Genomic DNA, 23,374 nt, shown 5'->3' on the forward strand with positions numbered 1-23,374 from the left:
AGTTCTCAAATGCTCCCTTATACTTAGAAATGAAACTTTGGTTGTGAAAAATAAGTTTTGAGTCTTTATTTTTTAAAGATAACTGCATGGTCTTGCCGTTTCCCACTGCCCTGGAGGACATTCTGCTGCTGACAAAATTGAGTGTGACAGAAGGAGTTTAAATGCATATTCCAGATGGTTTGCTCCCAGTGAGACTGTGGTGAAGTACGTGACACTTTGGGCACTGTGCAATAGTATCTGGTTTGTCGATGCTACTCTCGGAGGAGACAGCCAGCTCCCTCAGCTACAGGCAAACAGCAGCAGTACCACAGCCCATGGTTGAAATGAGTGTGATTCTGTTGATTCTTTGAGTGTAAAAGAGATCAAGCTGCTCAAACTTTGGGCTTCCTCCTGAAGGTTGATGGCATCCAATGCGGCAGATACTTGCCAAAAACACTTAAAACAGCAAAGCTATAAGGTTACCAAATCCTGACATGGTAAAAGCATGTATTGCAAGGGAACAGGACAATTAAAAAGGGAAAAGACCTGCACCTTCTCAAAGAGCTCATTACATCCAAAATACTTGACTCTCCAGTTCACGACACATATTTTTAGTGAGAAATTAAAAAATGTAAATCCCAAACAGTTGGGCACCTTCCTGTAACATGTTGTCATCATCTATAAACAACACTGGAAAGAAACATGCACTGAGTTCAAACCAAGAACCTGGAAAACAGGAGGTTTAGTTTCTAAAAAGAAGACATTTCGAAAGTATATACTGCCCTCCAGTGTGCACCTCAGTATTACCTCCAACAGTTGCAACCTATTTCAAAAATTCAGTCATGCAGGGCTGTGGTGTCCCAGTTAATGGAGGTACAAGGGATAAAATCCCCGTGCGAGGGAACAGAGTGAAGAGGCAGTTCAGACCAGGGCTGGTACAGCCAGAAATGAGCAAAGCTGATCATTGCCACTGGTCTCCAGCCATCTATTATGAAAAAGATCATGCTGGTTCCCTAGCACCAGAAGCCAGGAGAGCTTATTAATCTGTGAGGTTCTGCAACCCTCCTTGTCACAGGCAAATAGCAAAGCACCCCTGCCACAATCAGTCTGTATGCGAGATAAACCGTTCAAGACAGAGACTGTCCACAAGTGACTGATTGCTTTAACCAGCTGTAATTTCTTCCAATTAAAGCTTCTTACGAACAAGATGAGTTCGCCACACTCCTGCTGAAATTCTTACCTGTGAAGAGGTAGTTTCCTTGCTAGAATATTTCTTGATACCCTCTTCAACAGTTCTGCTTTTTTTGGAAAAAATGGATTTTAACTGGATTAAAAGAACTGAAGTGAGAGAAATTAATTATCTCTGTTAAACAATGTTATGCTGTGCAGGGATACTACCGCACTACTATACAGTGAGTTATTTCTCAGTGTAATGAAGGTTTTACCCAGAACGAAATCCTCCTTCTTTGGTTTTTATTTTAGCTTGACCGTTTAAGAAAAGCAGGTCCTCAAGCAAATTCAAAGCAAAATTGAGAGCAAATTCAAAGCCACGGTGATAGACTCGTTTGGTACACAACCTCTGTTTCCCATTGCGAGTCACGTTTGCGCTTGCAGAATCTGAACATTAAATTGAAAAAAATTCTTAAGATCGTAATAAGATTGATTTAAAAATAATACATATCTGTCTTCTATGCATACTATGGCTTCAAAACACAATTTAAAAAAAATCAGAAATTTCATATGAACTTAGTTACTATTTGCAAAAATCCAGCATTACCTTTATAACATAAATGCTAAGTAATAAAAGCTTCAGGAGCTAAGTAGACGTCAGCTGCTAAGTTCTGACAATGTTTACATTGCACACTCAAGAACAGCATTATTGCTGAAATAGATTCTTTATTTCTGAAACATTCCAAAACAGCAGTATACACAGTTGTAATCAAATATTAAGTCATATGCCATTATAAGAAAGCATTGATTAGTGCAACTGGATTTTGTAAAAGATCTATCAAAAAGATTTATTCGCATTAAAACTCATTTTCTATAAGCAACTGTTAATAAAACATTACAATTTTATTCTTTGTAATAAAGTACTGAAAATCAACTGTAGATTTAGAGATCACTGTATCTTTGTAAGTGCAATGTGATTTATGCTGCCATTTTAAATACAAAACACTACGACAATAAATTAACAATTGAACAAATGGTGAAAGACCAACAAAACCATGCTGACCCAGCTGGATGGCAGTTTCCAGTGAATGCTACTTATTTTTGTGTTTCTGCAACATAAATATACTGCTTTGTATTGCCAATGGTACGATTTTGTAAGATCTGTTCCTAGCGCTAAAAAAAACCAAAAAGTACATTACCCAAAAATATTATTTATGGCACAAAAAAGTTAAATGATCCCTCTGTTGTTCAAGGTTCAGGCAAGTTTAAATGAACATAAGTATACAAAATAAAAGGTACTGGAAACACTAGAAAAAAATTTAAGCACATACATTAGTCCCCCCAAATTCAAAATAAAATGCATGATGCCTTTACACTGAATAAATTATCTCAGAATTTCAGTACGGCAAAGCTGCCCGGAAAGCGTTATCTCCTAGTTCTTCCCAAGGAAATAGTCTGGTACTTTGCACATATATAATACTTTCTTCAATTCCAAATGCCAGCACTGCCATTGTTAGTCTGATAACAACGCAGCTGTTCAGGTAACTGATTAAGTGCAATATTTAGTATTCGATAAGGTGTTCATTTTTTAAAAATGACATTGCATTATGGATGGTTACATATTAAAATCCCAGGGGAAATAATACCGTATGAGTCTCCTTTCCCAAATCATTGTTACCCAGCCAGCTGGGTAATGAAATTCGCATTATTTATTTTTCACTGTTGATGGGCATCCTTCATCAATAGCAGCCATCTCTCCAGTTCCCATCCCGCATCGTGCTGAGTGATGAAAGTGGCTTTGGAGGCTGAAGAAAACTGTATTAAATGAACGAGAAAAAAAAAAAAAGAGACACAGGAAGTCATATTTCATGCGAAAGATTACGGTAACAAACATAATTTACTTCTGTAGCAACACTGGCTTTGTGGTTTGCTTGGAGACATCACTCTGGGATGTTTCTGGCTCCATGCTAATACAAATGTGAAAATTAGGCCACTTCCAATGAGACCCCATTACTGTTACTGGTCTTAATAGGATAAAAGGTTGGTAAAAAGGACTTTGGTGCATAATTCTCATGACGCATGAGACCCCTCTAAATGGGAAGATTTGGTTCTTCAGGACTAAAAGTGATAAAACCCTATTTTTGTCACTACAGACAACAGATCTAATGGGAAATATTCGCTAAGAAGTTGTGCTCAGCATGCTCAGCAAAAATAAGCACTTTATAAAAACACCATGCACTAGTATTAAAGAATTTAGGCATCTTATTGGTTGAAGAACTCTACAAAGTCCTGCTCCAGACTTACTTATCCAGACTCTTATCCAGACACACAACGACATGTTTCCATCCCAAAGCCAAAGTCAGAGAGCCACCAGTCCCAGCACCAACGCCCCTGGCAGGGTACCTGCCGCCCTCCAGGCCCCCACCCTCACACCTGGGTGGCATCTCTCACTAATGAATGAGAACTTATTAAAAAAATGCTTGTTGACCATCTTCCAAACCCTCCAGGTATCACTGAGCTAACTGTGGCAGAGAAGAGTGACAAAAGGAAAAACGACCACCGGATTTGATTGGACTGTCAACTCACTGGTGACGAGACAGGCTGCCTCTAATTTGCCACAACCGTATTTTAGCTACACTACAATTTGCTGAAAATAAAGTGTCCGAGTTCTGTGGAACTATTTCTTATAAAACCAGGTCTTAAGCCTTGTTCTCACACTTCTCTGCTTTTCCTTGTGAGTTACAGATGCCTCCTCTCCCTTCCAAATGCCCTTGGCTGGAAAAAGGCAGAGGTATGTTGTAAGGCAGGCAGAGTCAGTAAGTTAAAAGCAGTAACCAGAGCAGCTTCTCACCCCTCTGCTACAACTGCTTTTTAGTGGCAAAAAAATTGCACTTAAGGAAAAGAAGTGGTTAAAGTTAGGTTCAGCGAAGCTGCTTTTGTGCAGCTCCACTTTCTTACAGTATCACTTATCTTTGATTTAAATCCAGTTACTTGAGGCATAAATCATAACCTGCCTCTGCTGTTTTCTGCAACTGCTGCTTTATTTTTTTTTTCCAAAAAGAAAAAAAAATGAAGGTATGTTTAACAATCTTCAAGAGAAACTGGAGAGGACAGAAGTAAAGAAAAACTACCTAGGTTGAAAATAAATGTAAGAATACTGGTATGTATCCAGGATCGAATCTCTGCTACAGAGCAGTGAACAGGAAAACGCGCCAGCATTGAAAACTCTTTCAAACAAGCACAAGCTGTCAGTATGATGCTATGTGGTTTGAGATAATAGGATTTTGGAGGGTCTGTAGTCCCTTTCTACTTTCCCATCACCAGCTGGACTGCAGCACCTGGCTGCAGCACAAGGCAGCAGGAACAAGCAAGCCTCCCACCTTGGCTCTGGAGCTGCACTTACGTTGCTGCTGTGCCTGTGCCCAGTACCTGAGATGATCCGGACCCTGACCTGCTGATTGACTTCGTGGCTTTAGCTGGGACATGCCTTGTCAGTGTGGACTTGTCTGGAGACTGGGACTGTTGGCTGACCCTGGTCACCATCAGTGCTGCTCTTGGTTGGGTACTCTGGGGCAGCCTGGCCGTCCTACTCGGCTGCCAGCTCACCTTGCCTTACTGGAAGCTGCCCTTGCTGCCCCTCTCATTGTGCTCCCGGGTAAGGATAGAAAGTGGAGGACTGGCAGACAGGGGATGGGAGAAGGTAGGTCTGCCCAGAGCATAGAGTTGGAAAGGGCTGCGTCAATCCATTCAAGAGGAACAACAACAAAAAAAGTGCTGCCTCACTTGTAAGGCTAAGTAGAGATGCACTGTACTGTTAAAATTTCTTCACACTGCTTTTGGATGCATGAATCTCTGATGGCAAGGAGAAAAGCAGTTAATATTTAGCCACATTGGTTATCTTGGCTATTATAATTTTATTTTACAAATTATCAAAAGCACTCCCTCATGTGCTTGATCCTGTGCAGTAAATACTGAAGTTCCCAAATGCAGACCCCATATAAAGTGTCTTAACAACTTATTTTAAGTGTCTAAAATACCAATAACTTAGCTACCTCACAGCTTGACCACGGGCATGAAGACACAGCTTTGCTCTGAATGTGCACTTCTCCCTGAATATCTGATTGATTTAAAACAAACAAACAAAAAAACAACTACCAAAAAAACCCCAAAAGACCTTTTCTACTTTTAATCAAGTTATGACTAAAACCACTTTAATTTTCAGTATACTAACAGAAGCTAGAGTCTTAAACTGATGATCAGAAACACCATTCCTCAGAAATGACCACAGTGACAAAAATCAACAGTGAGAAAATCTGCGGGTGGTGGCTGAATTCCTTCCAAGAAAATTCCATGTGAACTGAAGCCACCCTTGTTTTCCACATGAATAAATAAAATGAAGCGAGGTTCTTAAAGAAATGTAGGCTGAGCTCCAACCTGCCCATGCTTTTAGAGTCCTAGAAACTTCTCATTCCCACAGTGCAAAGACCATCTATCCTCACGGATCATTGGTCTGGCTCTACGGCAACATGTGATGCTGCTAAGGTACTTCTGAAGGTGGGAAGACAGGAGCCCAGACTTTCTAGACTATAACTTTGTTACTGATTTGAATTGGTTTCTATTAAAAACAGTATTAAGAGTCCAGCATCTCACCCTCACACTGCAACCTCTTAATTTTTTTTTCTTTAATATTGTCTGTTGTATGAAAAGTTACAAAAGAGCAAGGTACTGGTCCTCATGGCCCAGAAAGTCTCCTTCTCACATGTTGCTATGAAAGATTTAAGAGCTCTGCAGAAGAACATGAAGTTGAGGAAAGGAAAAAGAAAAAAGGAAAGAAACCCCTCTACTATAAAGAACTAACAGAGAGAGTTCCAGCAGAGAGCAAAGGAGTTCATAATAGAAATCTCATGGTATCGTCTTCATCAAAGAAGAAACCTGACAGCTCTTTGTCAAAGTTTCAACACAGTCACTCAAAACCTGTTGTCAGTCACATTGGTGTAATCCCCAAGTTTCTCAACCAAAGAGAGAATGTGAGCCATTGAACTTATTCTGGATCTAGCCACTATCTAGTAAAAAGCATGAAAATGGTGAGAGCTAAACAGTGACAGTTAATCCAACAGAATACCAGGTGGTCAAGCAGCAGGCCCTCACAAGAGGGGAGATGTCTGTGACGGGAAGAAATAGTTGGAAGAGTTGACAGAAGTTGACAGAACTTTCTCTTTGAGAAACTTCATCACCTATTAATCACAGAACATACAGCTAAGAGTTTAACTCCCAGCTGTGATAAGGGGATTAAAAACAGTCTCTTCCCTCAAGCTTATTCTATTGCTTGCCCTTAAAAAAAAAAAAAAATATATATATATAATTTGGAGATGAAATTCTCTTGGAAAAATGCAAAAATGCATTTGCTTAGCAGTATAGCTCATTGCAAGTATGTGATACTTCAGGATTCCCTGTTTGCCTATTGTCTCCCAGATGGAATTGAAAAGGGTATTTCCTTCCTCACGAGGCTGTAATGTCACAAGTTGCATTTTTATGATCTACTGCCTTGTAAAATAACAGGGATGCAATTCTTTCTGTTTGAGTACTCTACGATTTGCTCATCCCATTACACTGAAATGGCAGTTGGCACAAGTCTGGATGAAGACAAGCCACATCTGTTAATGATATGAGGTTTCCATTTATTTTGATTTCTTATTGATGGGTGGCAATCCATTCTTATTTTTATGTTATTACATTCTATCAAGTATCATAGTTTACTAGGCACTACCAGCAAGAACTGTCCATTACTATTTCTGGAAAGAAATCTTCATCCATTCAGTGACTCAGCACTGGGAGCTAGAAACTCCTCTGTTTTATAGCCCAGCTTCATAGTCAGGAGAAAAAAAAACAAAAAACCAAAACCCCAAATACTATCTAAGCCAAAGCCATCCACATAGGGGAGGAGGCCTGTTTAACTCTTACCTTCGAACTGGCTGTGCAATTTTACTTCTGGGTATGCCACTCCCATTGATGGCCAGCGATGGTCTTGGAAGAGCACTGCGCCCTACAATCCCTTGACTGGCAGTCTTGTTTGGCATTGGGATCCCAGTGTTAGAATATAACTGCAAGTTGTTGGACACTGGAATACTGCTGCTACTACTACTACTACTGCTACCTTGTATGGTTGGGCTTACGTAGGCAGTAGCTTTGAGAGGCTGTCTGACAGACACTGGAAAATGTCCCACACTGTGAACTCTGTGTTGAAGCTGTCCTGGTGATGGAACTGTAAAGAGTGGTAGAAAAAGAAGTAATAAGGTCAGTATGCAACAGATGAGGCCAGGTAGTAGTACTTATTTCTAGATAGATCTGAAAAGGGATAAACACATCATTATACAATTTACTTGCTAATTATAAACTGCTGAAAACCCCCTTGGATCCAATACTGTATCCAGTAACACTGCACTGAACTAAAATACCCTGTTCCATCCCCATCCTGAACAAAAATCCCACCTCATATTCATCCTTCTTTCTACCCTCAGAGAGGTTTCATTAGCCATTACAAGCACACTAATTCCACCTACACAATTAGGGCTTTAAACAGAAGAAATTGCTGAAGGTATAAATTAATTACTGTTAGATCATTTAGACTGTTGTACGATTGCTTGCCATAACCACATCTTGTTTAAGGAACATTGCATTAAAGCATTAGAAAACATTGCAGAAGTCTAAGCTTTATGTATAAAACTAATATTCAAGACCCTTTTACAGCCTTTTTATAACAGCATATTCCAAGGCCAATACTATGCAGACTATCATCTTAAATCAATGCTGTGGGTTCCAGAAGCTTTATATATATCTATTTTCTACACAATCCTGCCCTCTGGTGTACATCAGATGCGCATTTATTTCAGAGTCCACATATCAAAAGCAAACTGTCAAAAGCTTGAAGCACATAAACTAACATAGCGCATACAGGCCAATCCTTTTTCAAGTCTTTGAAAAAAGACATCTTAAAATCATTTAAAGACACAGGAGAAAATACAGATGTGTGATTCAAAAAAACAATACTGGCAATATATTGCTATGGAACTCTGATCATAACACAACTCCTTAAATATCACAGCACAGCCATTTATTAGAAGTGTTCATCACAAATTATTTCTGAATTGCATTTTATACACACACACATATGCATACATAAACACACAGAGAAATATTTCTAAAATGGTAAATAAAATTAAACTCTGAACGCACTAACACGCAAATTCTAGTGGGAACCTGAACTACTTCCATTCTCCTATTCAAACAGGACAAAAAAATCACAGAATCACAGAACGGTATGGACCTCTGGAGATCATCTTGTCCAACCCCCCTGCTTGAGCAGGCTCACCCAGAGCAGGGGGCACAGGACTGCATCCAGGTGGGTTTTGAATGTCTCCAGGGAAGGAGACTCCACAGCCTGCCTGGGCAGCCTGTGCCACTGCTCTGGCACCCTCACAGGAAAGATGTTTTTTCTCATACTGAGGTGGAACTTCCTCCGTTCCAACTTGTGCCCATTGACCCTTGTCCTGTCATTGGGCACCACTGAAAAGAGTCTGGCCCGATCCTCTTGACACCCACCCTTCAGACATTTATAAGCATCAGGAAGGTCCCCCCTCAGTCTTCTCTTCTCCAGGCTGAACAAAGCCAGGTCTCTCAGCCTTGCCTCATAAGGGAGATGCTCCAGTCCCCTGATCATCTTCATAGCTCTCTGCTGGACTTGCTCAAGCAGTTTCCTGTCCTTCTTAAACTGGGGGGCCCAGTTTTAAAAAATAGAAGTAAATCTAGCAGTCAAGTATATTTTCCAGAAAAGATGCAATTTAATAGTTTTGAGCCTTCCAGTACCGAAGGGGGCCTACGAGAAAGCTGGAGCGGGTCTTTTTACATGGGCACGTACTGACAGGACAAGGGGTACTTGCTTTAAACTGAGAGAGGATAGATTTAGATTAGATACAAGGAAGAAATTCTTCACTGCGAGGGTTGTGAGGCACTGGAACAGGTTGTCCAGAGAAGTTCTGAGTGCCCCATCCCTGGAAGTGTTCAAGGCCAGGTTGGATGTGGCTTTGAGCAACCTGGTCTAGTGGAAGGTGTCCCCGCCCATCACAGGGGGGGTTGAGGCTAGGTGATCTTTAAGGTCCCTTCCAACCCAAACCACTCAATGATTGTATGATTTGTAAATTCTGCTCAAATTTGAAAGAAAACACCCATGGGAAAAGGTTTTGCCAACTTCTCCCTCCAAAGCTTCACAGGACATGGGAGGTGTAAGTTAAACCCTTTCTTCTGAGTGTAACCAAATGAAATCCACTTTTTCCATTTCTTCTTGGAGTACCTCAACCACTGTGCTAAAACAGATGGGTTCGGATCTTGATCTACCTGTTCACATCCTACATTCATAATTCAACATCCACCAGATCAAACCTCCCTTCATCCCCCCCATCAGGAAGTCACCTAAATTAATTACAGTGTCACTTTAATTCCCCCACTCAGGTAGTATATTATACTTGAGGATATAGTCCTCTGTTTACCACATTTGCTTGGAAGAAAGTAGCTCAACTTCAGTAGGAGAGAGGTCATGTATTTTAAGATAGTGTTTATACAGTGTACTGTAAAAGCAGCATTTTATAATTTACCAAGAAAAGCAGTTTTCAATTCTAGTATCAATACTGAAAACGTACTTATATGAATTATTTGCATTATTGGCGCTTCTACATTACTATTAATTATTATTATAATTTTAGTTTTGAAGTTGGCACAAAATAAATGGGGAAAAAATAAAAAGGAGGTGATGAAACTCTCAATACTGCATAATGAGATCAGCAGATTTTGCTGTCCAAAATAGAAACTTTGAAAATCCTGAGCTATATTAAAATCTGGTGCAAAAAGGAACACCGTTTGCTTTTAATTTTGGATTAAGCACAAGATCAGTGACTGGGACATGTATTTTACCACTCTATCGCTTTCTTGCGTGCAACCAGAGAACACAGGTACTTACTAGACGACTGCATCCTTGAAATCCCGTTACTCGCTCCATGCAAATTGGAGTCAAAGCTCTGACTGTTCCTCACAGTGACTGGAGAACTAGCACAGCCAGCATTACTGTTAATGGTGGGGGTACTTGGCATCCGAGCGAGGTTAGGCATGCTTCTTCGAAGTTTATCTGAAGCAAAAGAAGACAACATCCACAGTCACGTCAGAATTTCCAACAAAGACAACCAGCCTCTGAAAAATCTCTGTAGAAAATCAAAATTAGAACAAATTACTTCAACATAACTAAAGGCTTTGCTCTGCAGGAACAATATTAATACCTTATTGACAGCCTACTAATTGAACCCTTCTGACTATTGCAACAACACGATTATTCACAAATAATTTGGAAGACACCAATAGGCAGTACGTTTTCGGAATCACAAGGATTTAAACACTACAGTGCCATAATAAGGATGAGTTTCGTGTAAATGTGTAAAGTAGGTCAGATGAATCATGCCCTAAATGTGCCTGTTTCTTTGCAGTGAATACAAAGCAAGGCTGCAGTGACAAAGTCAGACACAGGTATCTACACTGTGGATGTCTAAACACAGGTGAGATTAATCTATCCTAAGTGACTAAAGTCTTCCTTTCAGGTGCCAATGAGACACTAAATTCCGTTCAGTACCTAACCTTATTAACATGTCAAGTTTCTGCAGGTGGCCATGCACAAAACCTGCTAGGTCTTGATGCTGTTCCGTTGCTTGGAGCCCTGGGTTGACATCAGGATTTTCAAATCCGGTGGGTTTCCCTCCTACCCCTCTTGTTGTGCCTGATTTGGTGGGCATTTTCAGAACAGGCCTGTAGGGCCTTTCACAAAAAGAAAGCTGCAAATGCTCCAAATGTCTCTGGGGCAGGTCCAACAGCAAAGACAAGTGCTTTTAAGAGGTCAGAAGATGTCTGCAACCCGACTCACGCTAGTCAATTTGGAGAGAGAAGCTGAAACCAAGTCTGACATCTCAAGCTGACCTCCTGACCACAACAGCATTAGGTAATCCAATGTGAAGCTCTTTTGGTCTCTTCTGCCAAAGGGCCAAAGACAGATGACTCAATTCTGTATAACCAGAAGAGACTGGTGGGGGCAGAATGGCACACACTGAATTACCTGGTCCGAATTGCCTCCTGTGATGTGACAGACTTCAGTAAAGCACCGCTGTGGGGAAATAATGGGTCATTTGTTAAATTGTCATTGACAACACCACTAACGCTGGCCTCTTGGCCAGGTTCAGGAGCACAAGTGCTGTGCCCTGATGTGGTGGCTATATTTCTCCTGGTACCACATCAGCATGAAGGCTCCTGCCATAGGTTCCAGTGCCTGGCAGACATCTGCCTCCAGTTCTGACACTGCAACAGAAAGCAGGGATATATGCTTGTCTTCTAACAGGCAGCTACGACTGCTCTCTCCAATGGCAAGTGGGGCATTTCAAAATTGACACCTTGGATTTATGCACAGGAATGACATCACACATGGCTTGGAATTGCTGTTTTGGGTCGACCTCCTTGCTCACACAGGGCAAGTTCAGTCCACAGAAGCAACGAATTGACTCAGAAATCTCTGTTTAACCAGTCCACATAAATATATAACCTATTTAGCACCATCATGAGCTCCTCTAATCCTTAAAGCTGCTAACAACTGACAAGTAATAAGAAGTGACAGTACAGTTCTATCTATACAAAGTTTTAGTAGTCACTAACAGTAACTTCAATATATGTGATGCCTCTGTAACCCCAGCAAACTGAGTCACAGCAAGGCTACAACTCTAGCTGTTTTGTTATGACTGATCCTCATGATAAGAGCTCGTACAGAATCCTGCAAACAGTCAAAAACATCCTTGTATTTTAAAGGTCCAGCATTTTTCATATCCTCATGTCCCGAGTCCCAACTACTACTGCCTTCCTGCCCTTGACACTGTATCATGCACACTAGTCCTGTAATGATGAGATCTTCTTCTCTACCGTCAACTAAGGTTGACTTTCAGTTACTGTAGATGGTCTGACATAGAAAACCATTGCTGCCTAGGATATAGTTTAAATATTCTTGTGAATTAAATACACTAGGTTTTCATATTTTTTAAATCAAACAGTAGGCATGAGAGGTAAGATAGGAAGGAGTTCAGTGCAGGAAAAGGAAATGCAAGGTTTGAGTTCCTGGAAACCAGAGTACTGCCAAATCCTAATAAAGAGCCAGTTTAAGGGTAATCCTTCATCAAAGAATTACAGTTGTGCTTCAGTGACTCATCACTGTACACTGGCAGGCTGAAACTGTCAGTGGTACAGCGACGAACATTAGCAAAGGGATTACCACTGTGGTTCAGTCAGGTGGTAAGTATTAATATCACTGATATAACAATGATAGAACAGTTATCAGGCTTCCAAAACTGCCCTGGGGATGCAAACAATGGAACCCATACAGCTACTATATGTCTCTATTTCTGAAATACTCATGATTTTGCAAACTTGAAAGGGAACTCTCTTCCTATGATGCAATCTTCGTCCTAGAGTGGTAGAAAATTCATGAATATGAGATGGCTGTAGCTACTGTTAATTTTGGAGCCCTAGCCTACCCTTTAACAACCTAGGTTGTGAAACCCTAGGTCGTTACAGCACTCGGCAAAAAACATTTGAGCAGCAGGATGGTGGTAGGGAAGATGGCACTGCATAAAATAGCTTTTCTAATACTATCCACATATCATGTTGTAATGAACAGAATTCCTTGGACTCTACATGCTCTTCCACTCAGGGATTGCATCAGCCACCACAGGCATCCATGCGCCTTGAATTGTCCAGTGGATGCAGCTACAATAGCAGGAAAAATAGGTACAGAAGTAGCTTTGATTTCCTCCATGTCACGGGCAGTCATGTCTTTTGCCTCCTGTTCATTAATCCCTTCTTATTCCAGCAGACTGCTCTGCTGCTGATTCATTCAGTCCTCAGGCAGCAGATTCCTGCTGCACCTGCAAATTCTCATCCATCGAGCATCTGCGTTACTTCTTTGATGGGTCCTTGTGTCTGCTGAGATAAATGGCCCTGAAAAGCAATAAAAATAGCAGGTCAGTTCTGTGTTTGGGGAGAACCCAGAAACGTTCATCTTGATGGCATCTTGCAGCTTTCGTCTCCTTGGATGATGCATCCTCTTTCATCTCTTTCTTGAAGTTTGTTCTGTCACCTGTTCCCATCCTAAGAACAGTGGAAAGAGTCTTACAGATGCTTTGTTTGTAAATTAAATGCTGTCTCATATAAGCTTGATATATGGAAGCAGAAGGTGGGAGTTATGTGATCTTTAATATTAATTTCAGAGTGCTGAGACATGACTAGGTATGAACTTGCTGGAAATATATGAGAAAAACACAACAGGTATTTTTCCAAGCCGCTAGTAGCAAACTGTCCCTTTCTAGAGTTCTTTGCTCTCCTAAGACTGATAAGAGAATTAACAGAGAGATGGAGTAGAGCTGAGATGTATTCTCAGATGAAAAGTAATTTGCCCAAATAGTCCTGTTTGTGATGAATGCTGAAATTTGCTACAGTTTCTGCTACATCATCTGCACTAATCTGGTTTAGTGGAAAGCCTGAAAAAAAAACCCAAATCATCGGTTGTTTATAGCTCATTCTGTTAGGAAGATGTGGATATAAACACCAGCGAGGAACTCCAGAGGACCTGTATCTTCTACAGCATCCAAAGTTATTGTGACCCACTACTGAGTCTCAACTATAATCTAGGCCAAAACAAATACGATGTTTAAGTAGAATGCAGCCATATAAAGCATCACAGATGTATCTCCGCCTACCCCAGCCTTTGCTGAGATGTAATAGCATGACCTACAGGCACTGTATTATTGAGATATTTGAAAGTGTGAAGAAAATGCAAGAGTAGGTCATGCAAGGGAGTTAATAATCAGTTCTTGGTTAATTCAGCTTCTCAGAAGAGTTCATGCATATACACACACGTGCTTGTTCCTTCATGAGGGCCTTTAGGTGGCATACGCTGCCCTTGTTTCACTTATCTGCAGCAGAACAATACACAAAAATTCACCTACTGTATGTTTACACTTTTCTCCCACGTAGCATCCATGCTGAACTGCCTGTTGCCTACAGCACAGGAAAAGCTGGGAGTTGTGAAATACAGGGTCCTTTGCCCTCTGTTGAAAATGTGCATGAAAGACCACCACAGCACAGATCATATTCACTGCTGGTGAGAAACAGGTCAAAAAGCAGGAAAAAACGTCCCTTATTTTGTCAAACATTCCACAAAATTACAGTAAAGACAGTAGTTTGCCTCTTACCCAGCTGCTTCAGTTCTGATTTTTTCCAGGAATTTCTTCCCCTGATGCCATTTCTTCTCTGAAGTGAGCCTGGGATTGGTGACCCAGCTTCTTTCTGGCAGGACACCAGAACAGGCAGCACCTGCCTTCTGTCTTCTGGTCCCAGCACTGCTGGTGGCCGCCCCCGTTCCACCGCTTCTTTTTTTCCTTCCTTGACCTAATACTATCACCAGCCAAAGATTAACATCCATGTAGCAAGCAAACAGACCTTGCCCTCGGAGCAAAGCTGCCCCAGAAGAGGTGCACTCCTGGTGAGCTGCCAGACTGGGAGTTCTGTAGCGGGTTCTTGTTAAGTATCATCTTCTCTCTGCCAAGATACCTCATCCAGTGAGGCTCTCCTTGCAAGGAAAGCTTGAGTTGACTCTACAGTGAAGTGTCTTAAAACACATTTATTTATCCATTCATTGTTATTCTCTGCAAGCATTGTCAATGTTTTATTTGAACAAAAGAACTCACAAGTCTTGCCAAAAGTGCACTGTCGTTAACGAATGTGATACAATGAATCATAATTATTAGTGTCTCAAAAAAATCTGTATCACCATTTAAGCTACACTAGCAGTTTCTCACACTATTTAAATCCATCATACAAACCCTGAAAATTCAGCTCTGCCTTATCTGTATTGCACAAATAAGTTGGAGGAAAAACGTAAGGAAAAAGATCTGTGCTCTTCTATTTTAAATATGATGTTCTATATTATGTAGATATTCAGAGTTTGTTCTGAAACCCTTAACAAACTTGTAGACTCAATTACAACTTCACTTCAAGGGAGTAATTTCTCTTCCTCACCTTTGAAGACCTGAGTTCAGTATCTGCATTACATTTGTTATGGTTATCACATTTATGACATCCCAAATACACCAGGGTCTAATTAAAGGTCCGTGGAATCGTCAGTTAATACAACAGGGACATCAGTGTGTAAAAATACAAATAGAGATTAAGAACTAAAAACAAGGCTTACAGTGAAGTGAGAGATACTATTCTTCATAATTGTCAATATCTACATTTTACTAATGTTGAACACTTCCATTTTATTTAGAATTATTCTTTCATCTCACCCTGGCTTCACGGGCATATGTCTCCCTCCACAGATAGTTACAGCAAATTAAAGATTTTTCCATTATCCTTCCATGACTTCTCCCTGCTGATTACTATTCTCAGTAAAACTCCAAAGGTGACTAAGTAAGATTTGTTTCCCTCTTTTTCTTTAATAACGGGTCTGCAACAATTTCCTACCATGAATTCTCCCTTCCTTACTGAAGAAGAGAGGTTATAAGCAGAAAAACACTCTGTAAATCAGTAAATCAACAAGAACAGAACTTTTCCCACCTCTCCAAACGTACCAGTCAATGTTGGTCTATACTGAACTGATATCTAAACACACACCTACTGCCCCTGAAATTCTGCTCTTCTATATCTGCCTGCAGTTTGCTTAAAAAAAACCAAACAACCAACCAACAACAGAAACATTTGCAGCTTTCCAAATGAAGCAAGGGTGTGGCAACAGCCGATGATGATCATAATATTTTGCCTGAGAAAAGCTATTCCCCAGAAGCATATGCAATAAAGTAAGTCATAACTAGTAATGTCTGGAAAATAAAAGCAACATTTTTTCAAGTAAATTGTGTCTGTGGCCAGTTTATGAAGGTAGCAACCAAGATTAAAAGTTAAAAATCAACATGAAAAGGTATCAGAAAATATAAATTAAAATTAACCAAACTGCATGCACTGCTACTCAATGAAGGATGTATTTTTCACCTGCTCCTTCTTACCGCCTTGTAACTAACTTCTTTAACTGAATAATTTGTCCAAACTACAAAGTTTCTAAATTTCAGGTACTATACTAATGGTCACCTTAAAATGCGCACGAAATAAAGGGTGCCAGGGTAAAAGTTTATGAGTAAGCTTAACTAAAGATCTTGAAAGTGGGCCTGAACACAAGAAGATCAATCCCATTTATTGTATCTTGCCTATCCTGGATTTCGACTGCTCTGGATGTTTTCACAGTACTGTAGTTCTCTTACTTCTGGTTTCAGAAAATCAGAACTAATAAAGGGCATAAAAAGGAAAAAATAATAAAGTGACCAAACAGAAATAAAAAATACTTTTAAAAAATTTAAAATGGAAGAAATTACTTCTGTGTCACAGTCTAAGAGAGTGTACTGTACCTTTATGGACCACAAAGCAGAACACAGCTTAGTTTTTTGAAATTTGGTGATATTTCTTATATGAAGGTGACTAAATACAAAGTATTCTTGATATTAATAGAGTTAGCAACATTTTAAGTTGTTAACCATGAACTCCTTCAAATCAGAGGAAGGGGAGAGAGGTATAAACATAAATCTTTCCATTGTCAATATATTAAAAGCTTTGTTAAATTATAAAACACACACTAACTAGATGAACTCACTTTAGGAACTTGCAACAGATACTCAAAAGCTATTCATCTCCTGACTCTCTCAGATCTTCTTTAAACGATTTATTTCTGATCCACTAACCAATTACAGAATCCCTGAAAATGAGAATGCCTTAAGAAGTTCAGAGATGAAATTTTTCTGACATAACTCATCATTACAGACAGTTCAGCTGATTGAGGGAGAGGGTGTAATTAACAAAGAAGAAAAAAATCAGAATTAATGCAAAGGTTTTCTATTAGTAAATTCTTGGCAGAACTGGAAATAAAACTTACTTGGAAGCAAAGTTAACACACGCACACACACACTCACTCTACAGGCGATGGCTGCAAAATGTTGTTTGAGAGGTAACAAGAGGTATGCCTGCAGCCTATGCTACAGGTAACCCCAAATACACTTTAAACACATCTTACCATACTTACATCTGCGCACATCTGCCACTCTGTGCCAGCATTTACCTTTTAATACAGCAAGCTGTTGGAGACTGGCAGTAAACAGGACTGGTACCATTAACTTGGACAACATACTGGTGGGATAAGGCGACAGAAAGAACTGGGGCCTGAAGGTGGGGGCTAGATGGTGTGGTATTTTAAAACAGAGGTATGGTATTGTATTTTAAAACAGATGTTTAAAACAGCAATTCAAAACAGGGCAGTGTCAAAATTACATCAAGGGGCAGCACTTTGCTAAAAGACACTGGCAAGAACAATGTGTGAGTTCAAAATTCTGGCCTCAAACACAGCTAGAAAACATTTGTGACAGTATTCTCACCCCAAGCACAGGCAGAAGATTACTAGGGTGCCAGGAACACCAGACAATCTCTCTGCTATGTAAAATGCAATCCTGTGGATGGAGAACAAGCAGACTGTTGGCTATAGTGAGACTGGACACCCAGTGTGCAATTCAGTGCCTATGTAGATGCCTCATGCCATTTGAGAGACCCTGGGTTGTCTAAGGCATCAACAAAGCCCTGACACACAGTGATGGTGAAGCCAAGCAGGGTGCATCCGAGTACCTCCTATAGCACTAAGTGCTTATATATGGGCAGCTGAATTGGCCCTTCATATACATGTGGGCACCTACATCTCAGCATCTAAACATAGGTGCTCCTCATCAAGCAACCAGTATTATACTCGTAAAAGAGTTATTAATGTTTTCTAAGTTTAGCACACCTTCAGCATATTTGTTACTGTATAGGTAGTTAAAGTTAGAATATGTACCTCAACTCTCATGCCATACCAAACTTCACTAAAAGCAGGTAGGACAGCATTTGTTCCTAAAGGCAAAAAAATGTATTGAGCTAAACACATAGACAAGTTTTGGGAAGACACTGGGTCAAAGCTAAGCACTGCTTTTTCACCCCAGACTCAGTGCCAATTTCGAGCATTTCCTTGCCGCTTACTCTTCTTCTATGGAGAGCTCTGTGAATGATCAGATGAACCAGTGGCCAGACTGTTGACTACACGTACAAGAACACAATTCATCTCTCTGGGGGAAGAGAGAGGAAGAGAGATTTGGGAAGACATGACCAAGAGCAGTACAGCATGTGGCATGTGCAATTTTAATTAATTCTGGGTGATGCTTTCCACATATATTGAAAGCAGTAACTAAACCCTTTAGCCCCTCCATCAATCACACCCTTCTTTCTCATTTGCCTTGGTAAACTCTAACAGTGTGGAAACACACTGTCCGTCATCCTAAGCTTCAGACAAATTCTTGTATTTGCAGTCTAACCCCATTTCAACATGTAGGAGTTCCTGAAAGACAATGAAATTGTTGCCAAGATGATGAGAAGTACCGATAAGATGATGTAAATCTACTCGGATATACTCAACGCAGCAAACACTTGACTCCTTGTCTTCCAACAGAACACAGCCAAAGTAAGAGATTTCTCACCGTCAGTATTTGCCACTTATGTGGATCACTGTTGCATGAGTCAGAGGCTGAAGGCGCAGAAGCCGAAGAGATAATTCCCCTCTAAAGACAGCAGTACTGGCTATGATAGGACTGTCTGCCATTCCAGCAAACAGGTAACTGAAGTCATGTGTGTCCGTCTTCTCCGTGACACCAAACAAACTACCCAACACCCCAAAGTTCTTGAGAAAAAAAGGCAACCAGGTGGTAAAATTGGTGGTGTTTTACATTTATACACTTTCTAGTTAATAAACTAGCAGTTCAGTATTTTTAGTACCCTGTAAGTACTTTCTGAGGTTCCCATCTGGAAATCCAATGCTTAAGCTCCACTGACATGGAACAGGAAGAAGTAATTGGAAAAGCATTTGGGGACCATACAAAAAGGTCACAGCACCACACCCTGCCCTCATTCCTGAATCAAAAATGCCCCATATCCTTCCCTTCTATCTCCCCAACAAATTTTCTGCAACCCCATTAGTGCTGTCCCATTCTTGTACCTCACCAGCATGGGAATTAATATGGCACATATGCTGTACCAGGGAACACCCACATCGCCCTGCCCTCTGCTAACATCAGCCTTCTTTATATACTGACACTTGTCCATTATTCTTCCCATGTCTTACTTTGAATGCAAGTGCTTTTGGCACCCACCTGTCATGTCTTATTTGTCAGGAAAGCAACATGCATACCTGTAGCGCTCTATAAATAGCAAATTCGTGTTGTTTTGAACACCACATTTATTTTCTGCCCAAGGGTGAGCTGCAACCTGTAATATTGCAAACAAGACCCTGACCGAAAACTGACTGTTTTGAATTAGCTTGGGGAAAAGACTGAAGGAATAGGAAAATAAGATGCAGCAGGAGAAAGAAAATTGTGATCATAATAAAGAATGAAAGGAAGGTAACAGTAACAATGGAGGGAAACTTAAGTCTTGAGTAAGCACCGAGAGACAAATCTTCTAGGTGCTCTGGAATACATCACAAATGCAGTGTAAAGAGCAGCTATAGCGCAGGATAGTTTGGCAGTGACATTATCTCCCACTACTTTAACAGCCTGCCCTACCTGACCTGGAACAGAGGCAGAGAGTTGACCCCTGCCATAAGCACTCATTGTAGATCACAGCATAACTGCATTAACAGCAGTCAGGAATAAGAAAGGGAACGAAAATCTGAAAACCCTATCTTATATTTTACTGTATCCTCAACGGACTTCCCTGGGCCAAGCTCAAAAGCCTGGTCAGTTCTTCTAACCAACTATTAGCCTGCTAAAAGATGCTGCTTTTCTTCTTCACTTCTGGTCCTACTTGCAGTACTGTAAGACAGACTAAAGCAACAACTTTCATGACCAGGTCACAGATTACATTTTGTAGCAAATTATTTAACAATAACATACCTCAATCACTTGCACAGGCTTAAACTGCTTGTTACAATTAACGGACTGATCTAGCTGTCATTCACTAAACACACTCCACTCTGTTGGCACAAGTTGATCTTTAAAATGGCACTGGCACTTCGCACAGAGAAAAGACCACTTCTCAGAAAAGGATTCAACCCACCTCCATTAATCCTATTTGGTTGCTGCTCTGGAGTTTGGGCTTGAGGAGAGTAGTAGGGCTGCTGATAAGTATTTGAAGGGAAGTGTGGGGAGGTAGGGCTCCTCCTGCAGTCCCGGATACTGGAGAAAGTCTGTGAGTGAGGAATCCCTCTCTGGAAGGGGGAGCAGCGAGTCAGCCGTGGCTGCGGAGGTGGGAGGTGGTCAAACTCTTCCTCGTCCTCAAGACTACAGCGATCGTATTCCTGGTCACCGCACATCCCTTTCTTTCCCGCATGCAGAGAGACGCTGGAATTGTGCCTTGACACAGATGCTGAAGTTGAAGCATAATCTTGCCTAAGGCCTGTAAATTCCAAGAAGAGGATGATTTGGCTTCTGCTAAGTGATTATCTTTTAACATGCACTTCAAATCTGAAAACTAAGCAGGTGAGTAGACCTAATTTTACAGCAAGAATTGGATTTACAATGTCACCAGGCTGATGATCTGAGGTAGGATTCATCTGTTCTAATTTTCGGTGTCCACCTTTCAGGCATCTGAGCATGATTTATTTCCCTTGAGATCCCTTTTTAATAAAAAATAAAAAAAGAATTGCATCTTTGCACTTGCATCTCCAAAATGCAGTACCTGTGAGATGTCTTAGGTGCCTCCTGAAGGCAATTCATCTTATGTTCAGAGGCATCTATTTCTCTACCAACAGAAACTCTACATGAGTATTAAGTATTTAACTTCTAAACACTCTTAATCAGAGGAATTAACACTCCCTCTACTACTTTTCCCAGTTATTGCTATTAAACTTTTATATTCATGCAACTAAAATGCTGACAATGACATTTTCTAAACTTAAAACCCATGTAAATATTCTGGCTCTCCAACCTCCCTGAACCAGAATTAACTCCTGCTAGCAGCCAGTCTCATGGACAAATCTTAGTGGTACACAGCTGTGTTGTAGACAGGTACGCATCCTACCACACACACCCCCTTCTCGGAATGCCAGGTTTTGAAAACCATCCCACTATTAGTGATGTCCCAGAGCCCTTGTACATCCCCCTTTTCCCAACTGCACAGCAGCCAAGGAAAAGGGGGGTGTACCTCATATTTCCAGGAGCCAAGTAATTCCACCAATAGCTGCTGATAACAACTTTCCTAGATTTACAAAAAGTCCTCAGCTTTGACAGATGTCTTTGCTTTATAACGGAAACCTCTTAATATGCCTTCCCCATCCCCCCTTGAGTGGGAGTTTCTATTTGTGGCCGTGAAGAGAGCGTGCCTACGTACACATATAATAGTACCACTTTCCACAGGATTAAGCGGACAACACCCGTCACGTGCTCACATGCTCTGTACCAGCTGCTACTGCAAGGATGAGATACAACCATTACACCTGACACAGATCAGAATAAAAACAGTGTTTCTCCTTCCAGTTTACCAATGACCTGAATCCTCAAAGAGCTAAGTACCTGAAGTCTTTTTGAAACTTCATTCTGACAGAGATGACAACTGTCATTTAAGTAATGCAATCCTTTGTATCTTTGATAATAATTTTTTTTTTTAAATTATTATAACTTTCACATAATGCCAGAAACTTTCCAAGCTGTGACCACACACATTTGCCGGCTAAGAATTTAGCTGTCTTGGGAAGTCTCATACTTGCTAATTTGTCTGCTGAACTTAACGAGTACTACCAGATGCTCAGCAAGTTCAACTGCTGACAAGCGATTGTGCCGACCTGCTCAGTCTGGTTGCTGCAGCCAGATCACAGCTCTCATTTTTTCTTCACATTTTATTTTTATTTTACTTAATCACTTATTACTTGGCATTTTCCTTCAGTCACCATCTCTGAATTTCTCTTGTTTTTCTTGTCATCATTTCCTCCTTGATATCTCACTTGGCACTAATAGGAAGTGAGAAAGATACTGCACTTACTTTCTGCGTGACTTCTAAGTCAAATACCATTTATTTATGAATAAAGACATTTTCCAAAAATTACTGCCAAGCCAAATTATAATCAATGCCAAACAAGCTTTTGGGCTCAGATTTGTGCATAATCACTAGTCTCAAACCAAAATGTTAAATTTAAATGCCCCAATTCAGGATTTAAAGGGGAATTAATTTCAAAATTCATCTCACAACGAAGAAAATCAAAGCTGAGGCAAAGAAATCCATGACAGCTGCTTATTTTTACCTTTCTCATGAAACATATGCATGAGAAAAATGCTTTAGTATCTTCCCTCCCTAGAAAGAAAATTACTTTAATTAACATGATAAGATATTATAAATCTAAATCTAAATGTACTCAGTGGGTATGGTGCTACCAGTTGGGATTCAGAAATATATAAGTATCAAGTTTTGAAAGATCCAGTACTATTAACCTGAACCCAACAACGTGCGCACCTTCTCTCTGCAGGTGAAGAGTTTTTCCACTTGTCACTCAAGACGAGACACCGTTTAAGAAAGATCCACTTGACTGAGACCAGTCAAGCAAATGAAGCAGTTTTGAATTTTATGAGAAATCCTCCTCAGGCCATTTTGAAAAATGAAAAAAAGCCACGTACTCTCCTCCTGTAGACGAGCCATGATCTGAACATCAGTGAGGTCCTGCAGCTTGTATCCCATGGAGATGGAATCATCCTCCAGCTCCGAGGTGCTCAGTTCACTGTCTATCGATGACTGTGGGCTCAATGGGGAACTCCTAGAAATGTAACCTATGTAAGAAAACATAACCTTTAGTCTGTGAATACATGATGAAAGCTTTCAGAAGTGTAGTGCAATCCACTAACAACTAACAAAGGGCTTTGATACTTGTGAGAAGCCGTAAGCGTAAGAGATCATGAATTCCTCTGCTTGTTCCCAAAATAGCATCACATAGCCCAGACAATGAATACCGTTCTGATACAGCTCAGATTAGTTAGCGTAGTCTAAACACATCTGCATATGAATCCTTCTTAAGGGACTGTGGTTCTCCCTACCCTGTTCTGAAAAGCAAGTG

General features: G+C 40.5%; 1 protein-coding gene across 2 annotated transcripts in view; it reads right to left on the reverse strand.

Moving 5' to 3' along the window:
* Window positions 1–1,865: 1,865 nt before the first annotated feature.
* Window positions 1,866–23,374, reverse strand: part of SLAIN1 (SLAIN motif family member 1) — a 53,579-nt gene continuing 32,070 nt past the window's right edge. For both annotated transcript variants that reach the window (XM_064440713.1, XM_064440712.1), the window contains 5 exons: window positions 22,941–23,090; window positions 20,392–20,730; window positions 10,160–10,324; window positions 7,111–7,411; window positions 1,866–2,964 (listed from right to left, as the gene is read on the reverse strand). In XM_064440713.1, coding sequence (XP_064296783.1) covers window positions 2,889–2,964; window positions 7,111–7,411; window positions 10,160–10,324; window positions 20,392–20,730; window positions 22,941–23,090 — 1,031 coding nt within the window. In that variant the 3' untranslated portion in view covers window positions 1,866–2,888. The remainder of the gene's footprint in view (window positions 2,965–7,110; window positions 7,412–10,159; window positions 10,325–20,391; window positions 20,731–22,940; window positions 23,091–23,374) is intronic.

The sequence above is a fragment of the Phalacrocorax carbo genome, chromosome 1 (genome assembly GCF_963921805.1).
Source record: "Phalacrocorax carbo chromosome 1, bPhaCar2.1, whole genome shotgun sequence".
Classification (NCBI taxonomy): Eukaryota; Metazoa; Chordata; class Aves; order Suliformes; family Phalacrocoracidae; genus Phalacrocorax; species Phalacrocorax carbo.